This window comes from Hibiscus syriacus, unplaced genomic scaffold (genome assembly GCF_006381635.1).
Source record: "Hibiscus syriacus cultivar Baekdansim isolate YM2019G1 unplaced genomic scaffold, ASM638163v2 tig00111834_pilon, whole genome shotgun sequence".
Taxonomy (NCBI): Eukaryota; Viridiplantae; Streptophyta; class Magnoliopsida; order Malvales; family Malvaceae; genus Hibiscus; species Hibiscus syriacus.
Window position 1 is genome coordinate 1489304 of NW_024063192.1, and position 19024 is coordinate 1508327.

At 35.3% G+C, this 19024-nt stretch overlaps 6 protein-coding genes across 6 annotated transcripts; 3 read left to right on the forward strand and 3 right to left on the reverse strand.

The window, feature by feature from the left end:
* The first annotated feature begins 465 nt into the window (after positions 1–465).
* Positions 466–3684, forward strand: LOC120171670. Its single transcript, XM_039179349.1, has 5 exons — positions 466–755; positions 1005–2328; positions 2406–2538; positions 2619–2703; positions 3165–3684. Exons 2-5 carry the CDS (start codon positions 1010–1012, stop codon positions 3404–3406), a joined length of 1779 nt encoding a protein of 592 aa, XP_039035280.1. The 5' UTR covers positions 466–755; positions 1005–1009; the 3' UTR covers positions 3407–3684.
* A 5805-nt stretch (positions 3685–9489) lies between these two features.
* Positions 9490–9850, forward strand: LOC120171454 (auxin-responsive protein SAUR50-like). The gene has a single exon (XM_039179162.1). It carries the CDS (start codon positions 9530–9532, stop codon positions 9845–9847), a length of 318 nt encoding a protein of 105 aa, XP_039035093.1. The 5' UTR covers positions 9490–9529; the 3' UTR covers positions 9848–9850.
* Positions 9851–12221: 2371 nt separating this feature from the next.
* Positions 12222–12738, reverse strand: LOC120171661 (auxin-induced protein 15A-like). The gene has a single exon (XM_039179344.1). The coding sequence runs from the start codon at positions 12625–12627 to the stop codon at positions 12388–12390; it is 240 nt and encodes a 79-aa protein (XP_039035275.1). The 5' UTR covers positions 12628–12738; the 3' UTR covers positions 12222–12387.
* Positions 12739–14400: 1662 nt separating this feature from the next.
* On the reverse strand, positions 14401–14893 carry LOC120171663 (auxin-induced protein 15A-like). The gene has a single exon (XM_039179346.1). The coding sequence runs from the start codon at positions 14802–14804 to the stop codon at positions 14568–14570; it is 237 nt and encodes a 78-aa protein (XP_039035277.1). The 5' UTR covers positions 14805–14893; the 3' UTR covers positions 14401–14567.
* A 603-nt stretch (positions 14894–15496) lies between these two features.
* LOC120171662 (auxin-induced protein 15A-like) lies at positions 15497–16035 on the reverse strand. Its single transcript, XM_039179345.1, has one exon. It carries the CDS (start codon positions 15943–15945, stop codon positions 15706–15708), a length of 240 nt encoding a protein of 79 aa, XP_039035276.1. The 5' UTR covers positions 15946–16035; the 3' UTR covers positions 15497–15705.
* Positions 16036–17468: 1433 nt separating this feature from the next.
* On the forward strand, positions 17469–18145 carry LOC120171660 (auxin-induced protein 15A-like). The gene has a single exon (XM_039179343.1). It carries the CDS (start codon positions 17667–17669, stop codon positions 18066–18068), a length of 402 nt encoding a protein of 133 aa, XP_039035274.1. The 5' UTR covers positions 17469–17666; the 3' UTR covers positions 18069–18145.
* Positions 18146–19024: the final 879 nt, after the last annotated feature.

Genomic DNA, 19024 nt, shown 5'->3' on the forward strand with positions numbered 1-19024 from the left:
TAGAAGAATATGAAAGTAATTTTAGTGTGATTTAATATTTGGATTCAACGGAATTTATAAAAAAGGTATAGGAGATTGACTGGGATTTACAACTCATATTTGGGGTAATAATAGAAGGGGAAATAATTGAAAGGGAATAATAGAAGATGTGCTTCACGATCTGCGTCTTTCTGCGCGTGTTAGATTACCTTACGAAGGTGCGACTGGTGATCCATGCCTTTTCACCGTGAAGCCAGTTAGGACAGAACTCCTAGAATGCACGTTTTATAATCCTCGCCTTAATTCCACGTGCAAGGCACGTTTCTTGATATGCGCTTTATTAACACTATGTTAGAAAGGTGTTAGAACGGTAATATTTGGACAATTGATGCCTGAACAGTAATATTTAATTATTAGAGTGATTTTGGGGTAAAACGCCCAAATCTCCCCCTAAAAAGGGTATTTCGTTTTTCTACAGTTAGAAACAAAAAACAGAAAAGCATGTTTTCTTCTTCCTGTCAAAGTTTGTAGAGTGAGAAAGCACAAATCACAATCACATAAACCCTTTATCCCTTTTATTTTAATTCTCCATTTTTTTAATGATCTTATGATTTAGGATCTGAGAAACAAGGAGGGAGAAGTGTATGTGTGAAAACGAAAGCGCCTGCCGCTAAATTTGGCAGAGATTTTAGCTGTGGAGGTGCCACCTTCCTAATTTCCACCTGCTTGTTCTTTGTTAATCTCCTTTTGCTTTGATCCTGCATATTTTTACTAGGTACTTGTAACACACTACTAAATGATCTCAATGGGTTTCTTTGCCCATCTTCATTTACTGTTACCTTGTTTTAATTTCGGTTGATTTCTACTTTACTTTTGTCATTTTGTTTCTGGGTTTTAGTTTGTTGTATTGTTGCTGTTTTGGTTTGGACTGAAATGGGGTTGAGCTTGAATTGGCTAAGTGTTTATCTTCTTTTGAGATTTTTTGGTATGATATTCATGTTTTTTGTAATTATATTATTGGTAGGAAAAAATGGGTGATAGTGACGAAGGTAATACTGATGTGATGCATAGGATTAAATCTTCATTTGGAACTTCATCATCTTCAATCCCTAAGCAACCTTTATCAATGAATCATCTTGAAATCCCTCAGTTGAATCCTAATCAAATGAGGACTGCTAGGCATTTCTCTCAATTTGGCCAAAACTATAGTGGTAGTGGCGGCGGCGGCGGCGGCGGTGATGGTACTAATAAAAGAGTTGGAATCCCTCCTTCACACCCTAACCAGATCCCACCCATTTCGCCTTATTCGCAGATCGCCATGTCCCGTCCTTCGAACCAGCAAATTGGTTCTCAGAGTTTTAGTCCGGGACCGACTCATTCCCGGTCTTTGTCGCAGCCCTCTTCCTTCTTTTCGTTTGATTCATTGCCCCCTTTGAGCCCTGTCCCATCTCGCAATTCTTCGTATATGGCAGTTTCGGACCAGATCACTGATTTGTCAATGGAAGACCGGGATGTTGCTTTGCATTCTTTGTTGCCGCCCTCTCCTTTTTCCAAGGGGAGTTCTCCACGGGTCGGAGAAAGTTTGCCTCCACGAAATAAACATAGGCGGTCCAATAGTGATATTCCGTTTCAGTTTAATACGATAATGCAACCTTTGCCGCCGCCACTTGTTCCAGAAAGGGGTGGTGGTTTGGAGCGATCTCTGTTGGGTATGGAAAATTCGGGTGCGCCTAGGCCAGCTGGCCCAGCTCAGTTGGTGAAAAAGGAAACGAGCTGGGAAAGAGGTAATGATGGCAATGCGGTAGGAATAGGTGAGAGGAAATCGGAAGGGGAAGTTGTGGATGATTTGTTTTCTGCATATATGAATTTGGATAACATTGATTCCTTGAATTCTTCTGATGATAAGAACAATGGTCATCATGAAGATTTGGACAGCAGAGCAAGTGGAACAAAGACCAATGGAGGTGATAGCAGCGATAATGAGACGGAAAGCAGTGCGAACGAGAGTGGGAATAGTGCATCACGAGGTGGAATGAATTCATCTGAGAAGAGGGAAGGGATCAAAAGGAGTGCAGGAGGAGACATTGCTCTTTCTTCTAGACATTTTAGAAGTGTTTCCATGGATAGTTTCATGGGGAAGTTGAACTTTGGTGATGAGTCGCCGAAACTACTACCTTCAACCGGAACTCGTTCTGGACAACTCTCACCAAGCAATTCAATTGACGGAAATTCAGCTTCCTTTAGTTTGGAGCTCGGAAGTGGTGAGTTCAGTGAGGCTGAAATGAAGAAAATTATGGCAAACGAGAAGCTTGCAGAGATTGCAATGACTGATCCGAAGCGTGCAAAGAGGTATCATACTTTTCAAGTCTGTAATAACTTTGATGATTATAAAGCAATGCACTTAACTAATCGGTTGATCTTTTAAGGATTTTGGCTAATCGCCAATCAGCTGCCCGTTCCAAAGAAAGGAAGATGCGTTACATTTCGGAGTTGGAGCACAAGGTTCAGACTCTGCAGACCGAAGCTACCACATTGTCTGCTCAACTAACACTTCTACAGGTAGAAAATTTAGAGCTCACAATGTTATAGTTTTATTTCCTACTTTTCTTTTTCTCATCCTCAACTTTAAATCAACGCAGAGAGATTCTGCCGGGCTCACAAACCAGAACAACGAGTTGAAGTTTCGTATTCAGGCCATGGAGCAACAGGCACAACTTCGTGATGGTATAATCCGATTTTCATTTTGTTAGAACTTTTATTCCTCTTCTTTTGGCCGAAACGTATCTGTTTACTGCAACTATCCATCTACTTTTATGGAGAAGTGAGAACAAGATATTCTTAAGACATTTATACGCGTGCAAGTATCTAAGATATTCTTATCTTGTATAGGAAATGTATGGTTTGTACCTAAAATCATAGTGCATTGATAAGGCAAAATATCCGGCAACGGATATTATACGTGTTTGTATAGTTCTATTAACACGTTCGATCGGTACTCGTCTAATAAAATAAACATGTTACCTCTGTTCCACGGTGTCTCGTACACGGGAACAATTAAACCTGCTGAACTTTATGTTTAGCCTGTCTCAGAGGTGAAGGTTGTGGTTTGCATATTCGTCGTATTCATTTATCGGTGAATTTTTATACCTCAATAACTCGACCCTTGTTGTGTTGCATTTGGACAGCTCTCAATGAAACCTTAACTGCCGAGGTCCGGCGGCTAAAGCTTTCTACTCGAGAGCTAGGCGGTGATTCCAATCCGTCCAAGGGGATGGTTTCACAGCAGCTTCCTGTTAACCACCAGATGTTCCAGCTACACCAGCAGCAATCTTCCCAGCTAAACATTCCCCATCATTTCCACCACCAGCAGCCGCAATTCCAACAGCAGAACGGGAACACGATGACAAAATCTGAGTTGAACAAGTAGCTCGTTACTTCTCGAAGAGTTGACGAGTCACTATGCCTATTTCATTATGTTATTATTTCATGTCCTCTTCATCAGCATCCATTCATTGGTTTTCTAACTTCGAGCTCAACGAGTCCCGGAGTGTAGTGGTTCGGGTATCCATCTTGGATCACGGAATATATATATATATATATATATATATATATATAAACAATCATACATCATCTGTAATCATAGCTTTTACTTATAGTAGATAATTATATTGGAATGTAAGCATTAAGTTGACATTATTTGTTGCACTAACATTGGCTTAACGAGCTCAACGAGTCCGGTTTGTTATATCAGTTGGCTTAACTATGAATTGAAGCTGGACTTGCAAAAATAATTAATCGAATCGAACTAATTTTTTATAATATTTTTACTAAATTTGAGGTTTCGTCTAATGTTATAGTTTTTAGGGTAAATTATGCATTTGGTACTTAAACTATTAGTTTTGATATGATTTAGTACCTAAATTTTCAATTTCTTTAAAAATTTCACGTTGAATTTTAACAAGGTTATTAAAATGAAATAAAAATAAATTTTAGGCATGATTTTGAAAAAAAAAATAAAAGATTAGTTACTAAAATGGATCAAAATTAATAGTTTAAGTACTAAACGTATATTTTACTCTAGTTTTTATCTGGTTGGTAATTATCTTCAACCTTTTCCACTATTTTCAGGTATTTGAAACAGGGATAAACATTTTCGCTTGTTACCATCTTTGATTCAGGTTTAGGAAGATTTCATGACTCGAAATTTAACTTGATTTTTTGTACTCAATTCGATTCGACTTGACACAAGTATATATATGGTTCTCATTTTTATTACGTAAAACATAGGAAAAGATATTATTATAATCATCTTTAAATATATATGAAATAATTATATTATTATCTCATGTCTTATATTTTTTTATCTTAAACTTGAATCAATTTGACCTAATATTATTACTTTTAAAATATCTAATTCAATCCGATATGAATCTAAAATTTTACAAAAAAATATGAATACTCTTTTTTTGTTCTTCTGTTCTTCCACGTTTAGATCTCAATTAAAATGTCGATTATGAAACAAGGCTTTAACGAGATGAATTTTTAACGAGGTCTCATTTTCTTTCAAAGAAAATAAATAACAAAATCAGATCAGAGTAAAATTCGTGTATTTCAAATATTGCATCTATCCCTAATTTAAAAGGTATTTATATCATACTCATACCTATGAGAGAGTCTAACGAAAGACAAGTCTAGTTTAAGACTAAGGACAAACGTGACCGAAAATGTAAAAAAAAAACATAATATTTTCGGTTGGAAGTAATCTAAAATGTTATTTTTTCCTTAATTTTTTTAGTTACAAATCTTCTTTATAACATTTTTTGTCGGCTAGTGAAAACAATACATTTTTTTATAATATTTTCAGTTCAACAAAATAATGTTTAAAAATTAATAATTTAAGTTACATCTAACTGAAAATATTATTAATTTAAAGTGAAATCATATTTTAAGATAATGTTTGGTTTGATTTAGTTTTTTATTAAAAATAAATCAAATCATATTTTGCGAGTTTTTAAAAAGTGAAATCAAAATCGAATTCTTATTTTTCAAACTCAATCTCCGAAAAAAAATTAAATTTAAAGTTTAAATTGAGTGCAAATATATAAATTTAAATTCATAAAAAGTATTATTAAGTTTAAGATTTTATTTATTTCAATTTGTCCTATAATAAATTCAAAATAAATTTGTTTTCGATCCTTATTTTATTAATTCGATTTTGATTCGGTTCATACGGTTTGCATATGAAAAAATTCAAACCGAATAGAATGGTCTATTGGTTTTTTTAAATCGAATTTTTGATTTTCTCGAATTCGTTGTTGAACCCTAGACCTTACTACGTTGTCTTCACAATACATGTTCATGGCACCCGAGTAACATTGTCTTCATTTCTGGGGATTGACTGAGGGACGAAAATGATCATATATTTTAAATTTTTTATTAATAATTTATTTTCGTCTTCAATAATTTTATAAATTCAAGTTGTTCTTTTAGAATTTTATAAATTCAAATTTGATTTTATTAACATAAATGTAGGGTAAGTATATGTTCATGTCCTAGACAAGAAAGCCAATGTATTTTCTTTTTTCAACTATCAAAGAAGAACAAGAAAACACTGTATTTAGGTGATCAGTGGGTAAGTCTTTTGTTGTTGGTTTTCATCCATTTTTTCCCTCACGGACATACAGTTGTTGCTGTCGTACGTAGATGGTGACTTGTGGGGTCTGATCTGATTGATGTCTGGTTGGTTGTTCTTTATTTTCGCAGTAAATCATGCAGCTTAGTCTTAAAGAACAACGCCTGATTGTCTGTCAGTACTATGATTTGATTTGGTCTTTGCTTTCAGCTGATTAATTAGGCAAGATTTTGGATATGGATTTGGAATCAGTTGAGGAATTGACCTATATTGCATTCCAGTTGGCCTGACCTTTTAAATTCAACGTTCTAATTTAATTGATCGAGTATTTATCAATACTTTGTTGAATATTTTAATTAGGGTAAAGTGTACAATTGATATCATGATTATATAAAATTATTTTATTAAATCTATCGATTATTAAAAATTATTAAATAATCATATGACTATTAATTATGTTCTAAACTCATTATTTTTCTTTAAAAAATTGATAATCGTATGAGCTAGATGTTAACATGATTACTGAAATGTTTTATCATATCACAGTCAGCAGGTTAACATTTAGCTCATATTACCTTCAATTTTTTAGCGGAAAAATATGAGTTTGGAACATAATGAATAGTTAGGTGATCATTTCGTAACTTAACAAAGCAACACTCTATAGTCAGATGATCAATTTGTAATTTTTAATAGTTGACGGACTTTAATAAAAGAATACCCTATAATCGATGACCATTTGTGTTCTTTACGATTTTAACTAAAACCTTTAAAATTATTATTTTTTAAAATTATTGATATTTAATTTATTAACCTACTAATTTGATCCGATTCTAAAAAAAATTATTATAGGACAACTCTTACTATATAATTTTCTTTACCCATAATTAGACTGTAAACGACCTGAGTCGAGCTCGACTCGACTCAAAAACTTTGAAATGAAGTTTGACTCGACTCAAAAACTCGTGAGCCTAAAATTTTCAAGCTCAACTCAAATTCGAAATAATGAATTGAAGCTCGTAAAAGCTCGGAAAAAAATCTTAAACTTAACTCCATTAAAGCCTCAAACTTAAACTCGAACTTAAAACTTAAATATATGAAAAACCTTATACTGCATTTTAAAAAATCAACACTTAAATGAACTGAAGCTCGGAAAAGCTCGGAAAAAAATCTTAAACTTAACTCCATTAAAGCCTCAAACTTAAACTCGAACTTGAAACTTAAATATATGAAAAACCTTATACTGCATTTTAAAAAATCAACACTTAAATGTTAATATTATTAATAATTTATTTAAAAAAATAAAATCTTAATCTATTATATTTTTGAGATGTTCACAAGCTTTTCGAGTCGAGTATCAAGTAGTTTGTTTCGGCTCGTTAAGAACTCGAGTTGAGCTCGAATCGAGTATTTATCGAGCTTTAAATAAATCGATCTCGAGTAGCTTACGAGCTATATCGTCTCATTTACAGCCCTACGATAACATCAATAGTTGAATCTTTAACTTTCGTTAAAATAACCTAACACTTCATCCGGTTATAACAACGGATAACCGATGAGTTACTAAAAAAATTCCATTAAACCACCTAAAATTTTGGAAAAATTCAGTTAGACCCTCATGTATTTTCTACAAAATTCTCATTATTTTTTATTTTTATTTTATTAAACCTCTAAAAGTTGATTAAACCCTCGATTTACCATCAAGATCCATCATTGTACGAGGGTCCAGCATGAGAAAAACAAAAAGAGAGTTGAAAATGAAATAAAGGACATTGCCGTATAAATAATAAATCTAGGCCTTTTTTTATCACTTTATGAGCCATAGAACATGGAGGATATAAGGTTTTTTCTGTGTCTGAAATGGAACTAGGTCAGACCTAGGAAGATATAAGTGGTGCATATTTGGAGTGCACCAACTATCTAAATATGCTCTTATTTTGATGGACCACATGCAATAAAACACATGAGTTTATGTTTCTTCTGCCCTTCAGACAGGAAAATCAGAAGACAAGGTAATCGCAAAGATCCAAATGTTCAAACCAACAGAACCTGTTGTACTTTCCAGTGAACTCATCATCGGTCCGTGATTTCAGGTAGGAGAGAGATTTAGGGTTTTAGTAGATTAATTAAAGGTGTATGCCACGTATTACAAGATTTAAGAATTCCTTTTAGGTTTTAAAAGATGACACTTTTAGTGTAATAAGATGCATGGGGCACATGTAGGGAAAAGTAGGAGAGACAGGATTTTCATTTTGTTTCGTCTTGTAAGAGAATCTAATTAAGATTGTTTTGAACAATGAACTTATTATTATTAACAGAAACATAGGGGAATGGGATTAACATCCTAAACAAAGCAACATACAAACGTTGAACAGTATAATTGCTAGTACTATTCAGTATCTTTACTGACCTTATTTGTTTATGTGCTCTTGTTTAATATATATATATATATAATACATGTTCAAAATGTGGTAATCTAACCCCTTCTTTTCTTAAGAATTTGTTAGAGTTTGGTATGATCTAAAAAGTTTATAACATAATTCTTTTGATTAAGAAAAAATTATTATAAAAAATGAAGATGTATGATATATAGGATGAAAATGGGTCTGAACGGGTCAGTATTTTGGTTGACCCAAACCCAACCCGATTACTATAACTTTCATCCAACACGCGATCCCCGAAACTCGATCTAAATTTTAGGGTAAAAACTCGTATAGTCCAGAATATAGAAGATCTTATTTTTATTTGATAAAATAAGGATTTAACTGTATCTAATTGATATATAGAGAGAGATAGATGGGTAAACTACGCATTTAATACATAAATTATCAGTTTGGTCCGTTTTAGTATTTAAATTTTCAATTTTTTTTTCAAAACCACACCTAACGTTTAATTTTCATTTTAGTATCCCGCCGTAAAAACCTAATGCGTTGAGTATATAAACTATCAATTTTAGCCCGATTTAGTATCTAAACTTTCAAAATTTTCAAAACTTAACGTTAAATTTTGGACGGAATATTAAAATAAAACAAAAACTAAAGTTTGTAACATTGATGTACTAAAATAAAATAAAAACTAAATTTTAGGTATGCTTTTGAAAAAATTGAAAATTTACGTACTAAAACAGATCAAAACGGATAGTTTAGGTACTAAGCACATAATTTACCCTATATATATAAGAGTATTATAACAGTTATCCTTAAATATATAGAGGAAAATTACACTTTTATCCTATGTTGGGTCGAAATCGATATTTCTATCCTAAACTTGAAATCGAACCAACCTGCCCTTACACATTTAGAACTCGATGAAACATGCATTTCCAGAAAAACTCTAGACTCTATATGATTAGATCACGTCAAAATTCAAGTTTGAGTTTAGGGCGAAAGAGAGATGACTCGACCCAAAAAAATTGTAATTTTACCTTATATATTTAGATATATTTGCAATAATATTTCTCTATATATTATTTTATTTCAATTAAATTCCTACTTTTTTTGGAAAAAAATATTTTTTTAATAAATATATTATTTCCGGTTGTGTCGATTCGGATTTATCTCAAAAACTCAAGTTGGGTTCGAGTCAGGTAGAAGACATATATTTTTTTGGTCGGGTGGAGGATTTATAATTTTCGGGTCTGGTTGGATGGACCGAAAATTTGACCCAACTCGACCTATACCCATCCTTAGATCCAATATTTAATTTTACCCCACTTTTTGAATTAACCAAAATAACGATTTTTCTTTTCAATTAAGGGGTACAATATGATTCTAATCTATAGCCTTGCCCTTGTCCTAAGCACTGCCCCCACACTCTCACATGACTTTGAATTTCATAAATAGACACCCCCTTTCTCCTTCTTCAATCCTCCCGCACTCCCTTCATCTCCCTCCTCCCCATCCTGCTTCAGAGAACTCGTCAATGGCGATCAGAAAATCATCCAAGCTCCCTCAGACCGCCGTTCTGAAGCAAATCCTCAAGCGATGCTCGAGTCTGGGCAGGAAACAAGGCGGCTACGACGAAGACGGACTCCCCCTCGACGTTCCGAAAGGCCACTTCGCCGTTTACGTCGGCGAAAAGAGGAGCAGGTACATTGTTCCCATCTCGTTCTTGACTCACCCAGAGTTCCAGTTCTTGCTCCGACGAGCCGAGGAAGAGTTCGGGTTCGACCACTACATGGGACTCACTATTCCTTGTGAAGAAGTCGTTTTTCGCTCTCTCACTTCCATGCTTCGATGAACAGAAACATAAAACAAACGATTGATTTGTTGAGTGAAGGGGGTTGGCTTTTGGAGTAGATGAAGATGGATGAGAGAAGCATATATAGCAGCATTGCATGGCGCTATGCTTTTCCTTTTTTATTTTTAAACATCGATTCTTCTGGGTTTTTTATTTTCATTTTTCTACTATTTTGAACCCATTAATCTGGGTTTTTCTTCTTCTTAATGTGACTCTAACTTGGCCCAAGAACTGTGAAGTCCCCCCCCCCCCAAGCTGTACAAAGTGTGCTCGTTTTTAAGAAAAGCAAATTTATTTAAGAGAGTCCTTTTATGATTTATTTTCATCATATTCAATTATATTTAAAAATGGGTAAATGACAAGCTACCTAAACCATCACTTTTGTTCCATTTCAGTATCTAAACTATATTTTTTTCAAAACTATACCTAATGTTTAGTTTAGATTTTAATTTGGTACCTTGTCATTAAAAACTTAACGACAATGATGATGTGGAATTATTTTTACTTTTTTGATATTCCACGCATCTTGTAATGTAAATTTCAGGTCACTGTGTCATTAATTTTTTAACAGTATGATACTAAATTGAAATTTAATCTAAACGTTAGTTATGGTTTAAAAAAAAATAAAATTTAGGCTAAAACAGAATAAATATGATAGTTTAAACACTAAACTTGTAGTTTACCCAAAAGAATCAATCAAGTGTTACCTTTCTTTCATTATTTCTTATTCTTCATAAAAGTTGAATTTAAAATACATTTTCTAAAAATATAAAAATTCTTCATCACTCATTCCAACAAGCATTAATAAATTGGAGCATTGATAAAAAGTTTCATTTTGATAGGGATGGCAATGAGTCGGGTCGGGTCGGGTTTTTGGGCCACTCGACCCGACCCGAGAAGAAAGGGTTCTCCACCCGTGACCCGACCCGACCCGATAAAATTAATGTTTCACCCGACCCGACCCGACCCGAATATATAAACTTAGAAACCCGACCCGAATATATGACTTAGAAATCCGATCCGACCCGACCCGAAATAATAATAAAAAATTTAATTCAATGAAAACAGTGACTTAATTGAAAAAAATTATATATGGAGGGATATTATTGTAATTATCCCTAAATATATTAAATAAAATTATATATATTTTTCGGGTCGGGTCGGATTTTTTTACCCTAAACCCGACCCGACCCGACCCGAACCCGAATTTTTTTTAAAAAAATTCGACCCGATCAAATCGGGTCGGGTCGGAACCCATCGGATTCGGGTTGAGTTGCCATCCCTAGATAAAAGGGGATCAATACGGTAAGATTGGATTGAGTTTTTGTCGAGTATTACACCCTTTCGTCTACTTTTCGATTCGAGTATTCCATTTTTTTCATCTTTTATTTATTATGAGTATGTTGGAGAAGCTGAAAGGAAGAGATTTGTTGTGCCGATTTCATTCCTTGACCATCTTTCCTTCCAAAATTTGTTGAGTCAAGCCGAAGAAGAGTACGGATTTGATCATCCTATGGGCGCTTTGACGATAACTTGCACTGAAGAAGCTTTCTTTGATCTCATTGGATGTGAACAAAGCTCATGAGAGTTGGATAAGAAATGGGCAACACTAAGACCAAACCGACAGATATCAATTTTGTATAGCAATTAGCAAGTGCATATGGTGGATTGTTTTTTGCAACCCCATTCTCTTGTGAACTATTCTTTGCAACCAATGTATTAAATGGCGATTTTTTCTTGGTTATTCTCATCAATTCTTGTTTATAATGGTAGCTGTGTACTAACACAATTGTTTTGAACTCAAAATCACGCATTGTTAATACTAAGAAAATTCTTCCAGCATCATCTCCTATGGCAACTGTTGTTCGGATACAATCATCCGACCGGCGGTCTGAGAATTCCGTGTGGTGAAGACGTTTTTGTTGATCATATTTCTTGCTTGAACGGGATTGACATTTGATAAATGAATTCAGTTCTTTCATTTTGTAAAGCAAACACTATCGCTGCGGTGTACAATTAGAGGTGGATTTGTAGTAATTGCAACTAATTAGTTCTTTGAAAATCACAATCCAATTTCATATAATTTTCTTGCAATTTCTTGTTCATGGGCTCATGGCACCCTGATAAACCATGTCCTATCCTACATGAATTACTCCAAAAAGTGTACAACTCAATCACTACTTATTTCTTGTGTTTATAAGTTTGTCGACATTAGCATGTGACATTCAGGCACTCATATGTCGTGAGCCAAGGTAAGTAATTCATTTACAGTTAAATTAAAGATGAAACTAGCAAGAAGAATGAGACCACAGGAAATTATGAAAAATAAATAAATTCCAAATGAATGATGAGTTTACTTTCATTTTCCATAATGGTTAATAGAATTTACAGTAACCACCATCTTTGATTTTCCTCTTAGGGAGATTGTATGTATCTTCTCCCTCTCCCCAAGGAAAAAAGGATGGGAAAAAGTGTTTACATAGTATTAGATGTTTGCTTTACAAAATTTTGTGTGATGGTTTGGACTAATTATCTCCCAATCAATTCAAGCGAGAGGTAACATCGAGAAAGATGTCTTCGTTGCAAGGAATTCTGAGACCGCCGGTAGGATGAGTATATCCGAACTCTTCTTCTGACATGCCTAGCAAATCTTGAAATGAAGGCTGGTTCAAGAACGCCACTGGTATCACAAATCTCTTCTGGTTCTCACCGACATAAACTGCAAAGTAACCCTTGGGAACTTTCTTGGAGGTCACGATACGAGGCAGGCGGATAGCCATTGTTGTTTTCGATGGATGAATAAACGGGAAGATGGGGAAGATCTCAGAGAACTCGGAAAGAAAAGGTAAGGATCTCAAGTACTTGAGAATGTGAAGGTAGGTGTTGCCAACGATCTTGTTCTTTCTTGTATATATAGATGTAAGGGTCACAAGGAAATGAGTGGTGAAGGGGCAATTGCTGGGGCCTGATCAGTAATGAGAAAAGCTTAGTTTCATGAGGATCACATGATCTTGTCTTCCAATTCATTATCAAGGTTCCATGGATAAGACTTGAAAGACTAGTTTGCCTATCCTTTCCGGAAAAACAAACCGACAAAGGACCCACTCAAATATGGATGATTTGGACCCTTGAAAAACTTCTTCACAGTTTGAAGAGCTGTACTACTTCGCCATTATTGATAGAGGCAACGTTAGAGACATACAATGACAATAAACATGTAACATGGGTGACCTTGACATCCCATTGCAGGCTGACTTCACTGAAAGGAAATGGAATAAAAAAATGAAAATTCTATATTAAAAGTTGATTGTATTAGGGGGTGGATCTTCTTAGGCAAACCCTTTTGAAGAGCACATGAAGTGTGTCCTACAGGCTGCAACTAGTCCTTACCGGAACCCAATTGGTTGCATTTTATCCAGGTTGCTGTCTATGCTGTGCTGCAATCAAATTGTTCAATGGGGCAGAAACACAATATTAAGCCTTACAGCTCGTCACATTTCTGGTAAATGCTGTTATGTATACGGATAACCTTACAGATGAACCCGTTTTCATTCCAAATTTCTGATGTCATGTTTGTTCTGTTCCCCGCATGTATTGACTATTCATTATTACATACAAAGAATAATTCCGAGCTGAGAAAAAAAGGTTAATTTTTCACTAAATGATTGGCATAAGAGGAGATAAGACGTAAGGTCAAAAGGAAATTAGGTGTAATGTGTTATAATACATATTTGATAGCATCAGCGATCATGTTCAAGTCACTTTGACCATACACTGGGGCTAAAAATTGATCTCTGGTTTTATAAAGAACTATGAGACATAGGATGAAGGAATGGATGGGGAAGTGATAATGTGACCCTGCATTCCAGTTGCTGAGCTGAAACTGAATCCTATTACTGCTGACATCTTCGGGTGTTGAATATTGCTCCGAGCGAAGAATGTATGGCTTAGCGAACTGACAACAAGGTTTTATTTAAAGATATAGACAGGGCAGGTTGTTCAGTGAGTTTTCGGTTTAAGTTAACTGTTTTCCATCAACAGAGTTAGAAAGCTATTATTTTCTATACTAATCACCATCACTATTTGTGGTCATGTGCTGTTGCCTCACATGACCTTTCAAACTACAAGCAAATTCAATGAAGGCTTCATCTGCACATGAGATTGTGAAACCAACCATTGGATGATCAAATCCAAACTCATCTTCAGCCTGGTTTTGCAGTTCTCGAAATAAATGGTGCTTTAAGAATGAAACTGGAATTATAATCCACGTCTTTTGGATTGGTCACCAACATAAACAGAAAGGTAGTCTTTGTTAGCTGTTGTCACCCTTCGACAATTTGCTTAGAGTGAAACTGTAGGCAAGGCTTCTTAAGATCTATTTCATAAAAGCATATATTGGACAGTGGGAATCACCAGAGGAAATGGTAAATCCTAGTCATTTAGTATGAAGTAATTTTGGTGCAAGGTAATTCATTTACAGTTAAAGATGAAATTAGCAAGAAGAATGGGACCACATAAATTTATGGAAAGAAATAAATTCCAATTGAACGAAATGTTTGCAGTCATTTTCCATACTGATAGAAGTTACAGTAATCACCATCTCTAATTTTCCACTAGGGTAGACTTATATCTGCTACCCAAGGGGAAAAAAGTGTTTACATTGTGTTAGCTGTTTGCTCTACAAAATTGTATAGGCTGATTTGTGTTAATTCTCTCACATTCAATTCAAGCAAGAGGTGACATCGAGAAAGATGTCTTCGTTGCAGGGAATCGTGAGACCGCCAGTAGGATGATTATATCCGAATTCTTCTTCCGACAGGCCAAGCAAATCTTGAAACAAAGGATGGTTCAAGGACACTGGTATCACAGACTTCTTCTGGCTTTCTCCAACATAAACCGCAAAGTATCCCTTGGGAACTTTCTTAGAGTTCACGATACGAGGCAGGCGGATAGCCATTGTTGTTTTCGATGGATGTATAAAAGGGAAGATGGAGAAGATCTTAGAGAGATCGGAAAGAAAAGATAAGGATATTAAGTACTTGAGAATATGGAGGTAGGTGTTGCCAATGAACTTTTACTTTTATTAATCAGCAAGGAAAAATGACAGTTAGAAGCACATCATTCTTTCGGAATTTCCTGTGTTTAATTTAACAGTGAATGATCTACCATGTTCGAAAATTACTTTATTCTCCAAGCTAAGCTATTTGGATTCTTCATTTGCTTCCGAATACAAGTATCCGTAACATAATCAAACATGAGAATAAAATAGTAAGATCATAAAAATATATGAAAAAAGTAAACTTAAAAAAATTTGAGCATCCGTATGCAGTGTTCAAGATCATAACTTTCAAAGTAATGTTCTTAATGCATATTTGACGCAGTTCAGGAAAGGCTCTCTTCAAGAGGGTTTGTCGTTCCAGATACACATTGAAGGAACACATGACTGTGATCCTGCATTCGCACATGTTATAAGTTCTGATTTACACTTGCCTTTACCAGCAGCTTGTTACGGTTCAATGATTGAAATAAATGAAGGGGACATCGATAGAAAATGAACTTAGCTTGTGGTATGAAATAATTTTAGCACAAGGTAGATCATTTACAGTTAAACTACGGATGGAATGAACATGAGCAAAAATAAAATCTGAATGGAAATAAAATTTCAACCGACTGATGTGCTTTGCACTATGATTTTCCTTACTGATTGGAAGCTACAGTAACCACCATCTCTAGTTTTCCATATAGGGAGACTTATTTCTGCTCCCAAGGCAAAAAGGATGGGAAAAAAGGTGTTTACATAGTTTTACGTTTTTGCTTTACAAAATTGTATGAGGTGAATGTGATAATTCTCTCAACAATCAGTTCAAGCGAGAGGTAACATCGGCAAAGAGGTCTTCGTTGCAGGGAATCGTGAGACCGCCAGTAGGATGATTATAGCCGAATTCTTCTTCTGACAGGCCAAGCAAATCTTGAAACAAAGGCTGGTTCAAGAACGACACTGGTATCACAAACCTCTTCTGGCTTTCTCCCACATATACCGCAAAGTAACCCTTGGGAACTTTCTTACAGCTAGCAATACGTGGTAGGCGAATAGCCATGGTTGATTTTGATAGATGTATGATTCTGAAAGAGAAGTGGAATATCTCAGAGAGATTGGAAAGAAAAGGTAAGGACTTTTGTACTTGAGAATGTGAAGATAAGTGTTGCCAATGAACTTACTCTTACTTGAATATATAGATGCATATCTATTATTAATGGGGGGATGTGGAATGAGCGAGGAACAAGCTGGGGTCCAAGCAGTAATGAGAAAGAGATGGATTCATGAGGGGAAGCACATGGTGTTGTCTTCCAAAAGATTATCAAGAATTCCATGGTGAAGACTTGAAACAATAATTGCCTACTCCGTCCCTCAGTAGAATCGACGTTACAGGCAGCCTTAGAAATATATAGTCTGTCATAAATGACAGGAAACACGTAACATGGACGACCTTGATCTGTTATCTACATGCTGACTTCTCTAAAAACATGTAAATTGATGATCCCTTATTTCTTTATATTAATCATTGACAGCAGTTGAACAGTAACAAGCAGATGGGAAAGACAGAGTCACTTGTAAATCAAAATTTATAACATGTTCCAGTGCAAAATCAGTCGTGTTCCTTCAATGAGTAACTTGTAAGACAAACCCTTGTGAAGAGTGCCTGAAGTGTCCTACAGGCTACAACTAGTCCTAATCAGAACCGAACTGTTTCGTTTTTATCCTGGTTGTTGTCTATGCTTTGAAGCAGTCAAATGATCTTCCTTGTTCTGAAATCACTCCATACGGCATGCTAAGTTGTATTGAGTTGGACTCTTCATTTTCTTTAAATTACATGCGTCCGACAAATTCAAACACGATATAAAGTATAGTCCTCCAAATATAAGGAAAATCTTAATGAAATTTGATCTTCCGTCGTCAATACTAAACTTAAGTGCAGGTAGCATAGACTACAAGTACTCTTTTTCATATGTAAGAAAATATACAGATGAATGAATAGTTTGGGATAAGACCAAGAGAAACTACCAACATCAGATGCTATCAAATCTGTACTTCAACGCATTACAACAAATTTCCTTTTGACCTGACCTATTATCTCCCTTTATCCTAATCATTTAGCAATCAGTTTTGAATCAGTCATTACAGATAATATCGAATAGTCTATATATGTGGAGGACTCAACAATTGTGCCATTAGAAATCTGGACTCGAAACAGGTTCATCTGTAAGGTTATCCATATGTATAGCAACACCTACCAGAAATTTGGTGAGCTGTAAGGCTTAATATTGTCCTTGAATGCTGCACAACATAGACAACAGCTGGGATAAAATGAAATCAATTGAGTTGTGGTGAGGACTACTTGCAGACTGTAGGACATACTTCATGTGCTCTTCACAAGGGTTTGTCTTACAAGATCCACCAACCCCTAGCAATAGGAGATCAAGGTCACCCATGTTACATGTTCCTGTCATTGTATGACAGATTGTATGTCTCTAAGGTAGCCCCTAACATCAATGGCAAATTGTTACAGATCTCCTACTGTGTAGAAGACTTTTATGGACCGAAGATCTTCCGTATTTGAATGGGTCCTGGGATGGGTTGTTCTGCCGGAAGGGGTACGCAAACTATTCTTTCAAGTCTTAGCCATGGAATTATTGATAATGAATAGGAAGACAACACCGTGTGATCCTCATGAAACCGTGCCTATCTCAATACTGACCAGACCCCAGCAATTGTCCCTTCACCACTCATTCCACATCTCCCACTTAATAATAGATTAGCATGATTTCCTCTATACCCTATACATCTATATATACATGTAAGAATAAGTTCATTGGCAACACCTACCTTCACAGTCTCAAGTACTTAAGATCATTACCTTTGCTTTCCGAGTTCTCTAAGATCATCCCTGTCTTTCCTTTTATATATCCATCGAAAACAACAATGGCTATCCGCCTGCCTCGTATCGTGAGCTCCAAGAAAGTTCCCAAGGGTTACTTTGTAGTTTATGTTGGAGAGAACCAGAAGAGATTTGTGATACCAGTGTCGTATTTGAACCAGCCTTTGTTTCAAGATTTGCTAGGCATGACAGAAGAAGAGTTCGGATATACTCATCCTACTGGTGGTCTCAGAATTCCCTGCAACGAAGACCTCTTTGTCGATGTTACCACTCGCTTGAATTGATTGTGAGAGAATTAGCACAAATCAGCAAATGTAATTTTGTAAAGCAAACTTCACTAATACAATGTAAACATTTTTTTCCATCCTTTTTGCCTTGGGGAGCAGATATAAGTCTCCCTAAGTGGAACACTAGAGGTGGTGATTACTGTAACTTTAATTAACCAGCAAGGAAAGATGACAGTTTGAAGCACATCATTCTTTCAGAATTTCCCATCTTTAACTTAACAGTAAATGATCTACCTTGTTCTAAACATTACTTTATTCTACGTTCTAAGCTTTTTTGACTTTTCATTTTCTTTAGAATTCAATTACTCAAAGCATAATTAAACATGAGAAACTTAGTATGATATTTCAAATATATGAAAACAAACTTAGAAAAATCTGTATATAGCAACACATACCAGAAATTTAGTGAGCAGTAAGGCTTAATATAGTCTTTCTCCACCATTATAAAAACCGGGATAAAAACGAACCAGTTCGGTTCTAATGAGGACTAGTTGAAGCATGTAGGACACTTCAGGCACTCTTCACAAGGGTTTGTCTTACAAGTTACTCATTGAAGGAACACATGACTGTGATTTTGGACTGGAACATGTTATAAATTTTGATTTACAAGTGACTCTGTCTTTCCCATCTGCTTGTTACTGTTCAACTGCTGTTAATGATTAATATAAAGAAATAAAAGGATCATCAATTTACATGTTTTTAGAGAAGTCAGCATGTAGATAATAGATCAAGGCCGTCCATGTTACATGTTTCCTGTCATTTATAACAGACTATATGTCTCTAAGGCTGCCTGTAAAATCGATTCTACTGCGGAACGGAGTAGGCAATTATAGTTTCAAGTCTTCACCATGGAATTCTTGATAATCTTTTGAAAGACACACCATGTGATTCCCTCATGAATCCATCTCTTTCTCATTACTGCTTGGACCCCGCTTGTTCCTTCACCGCTCATT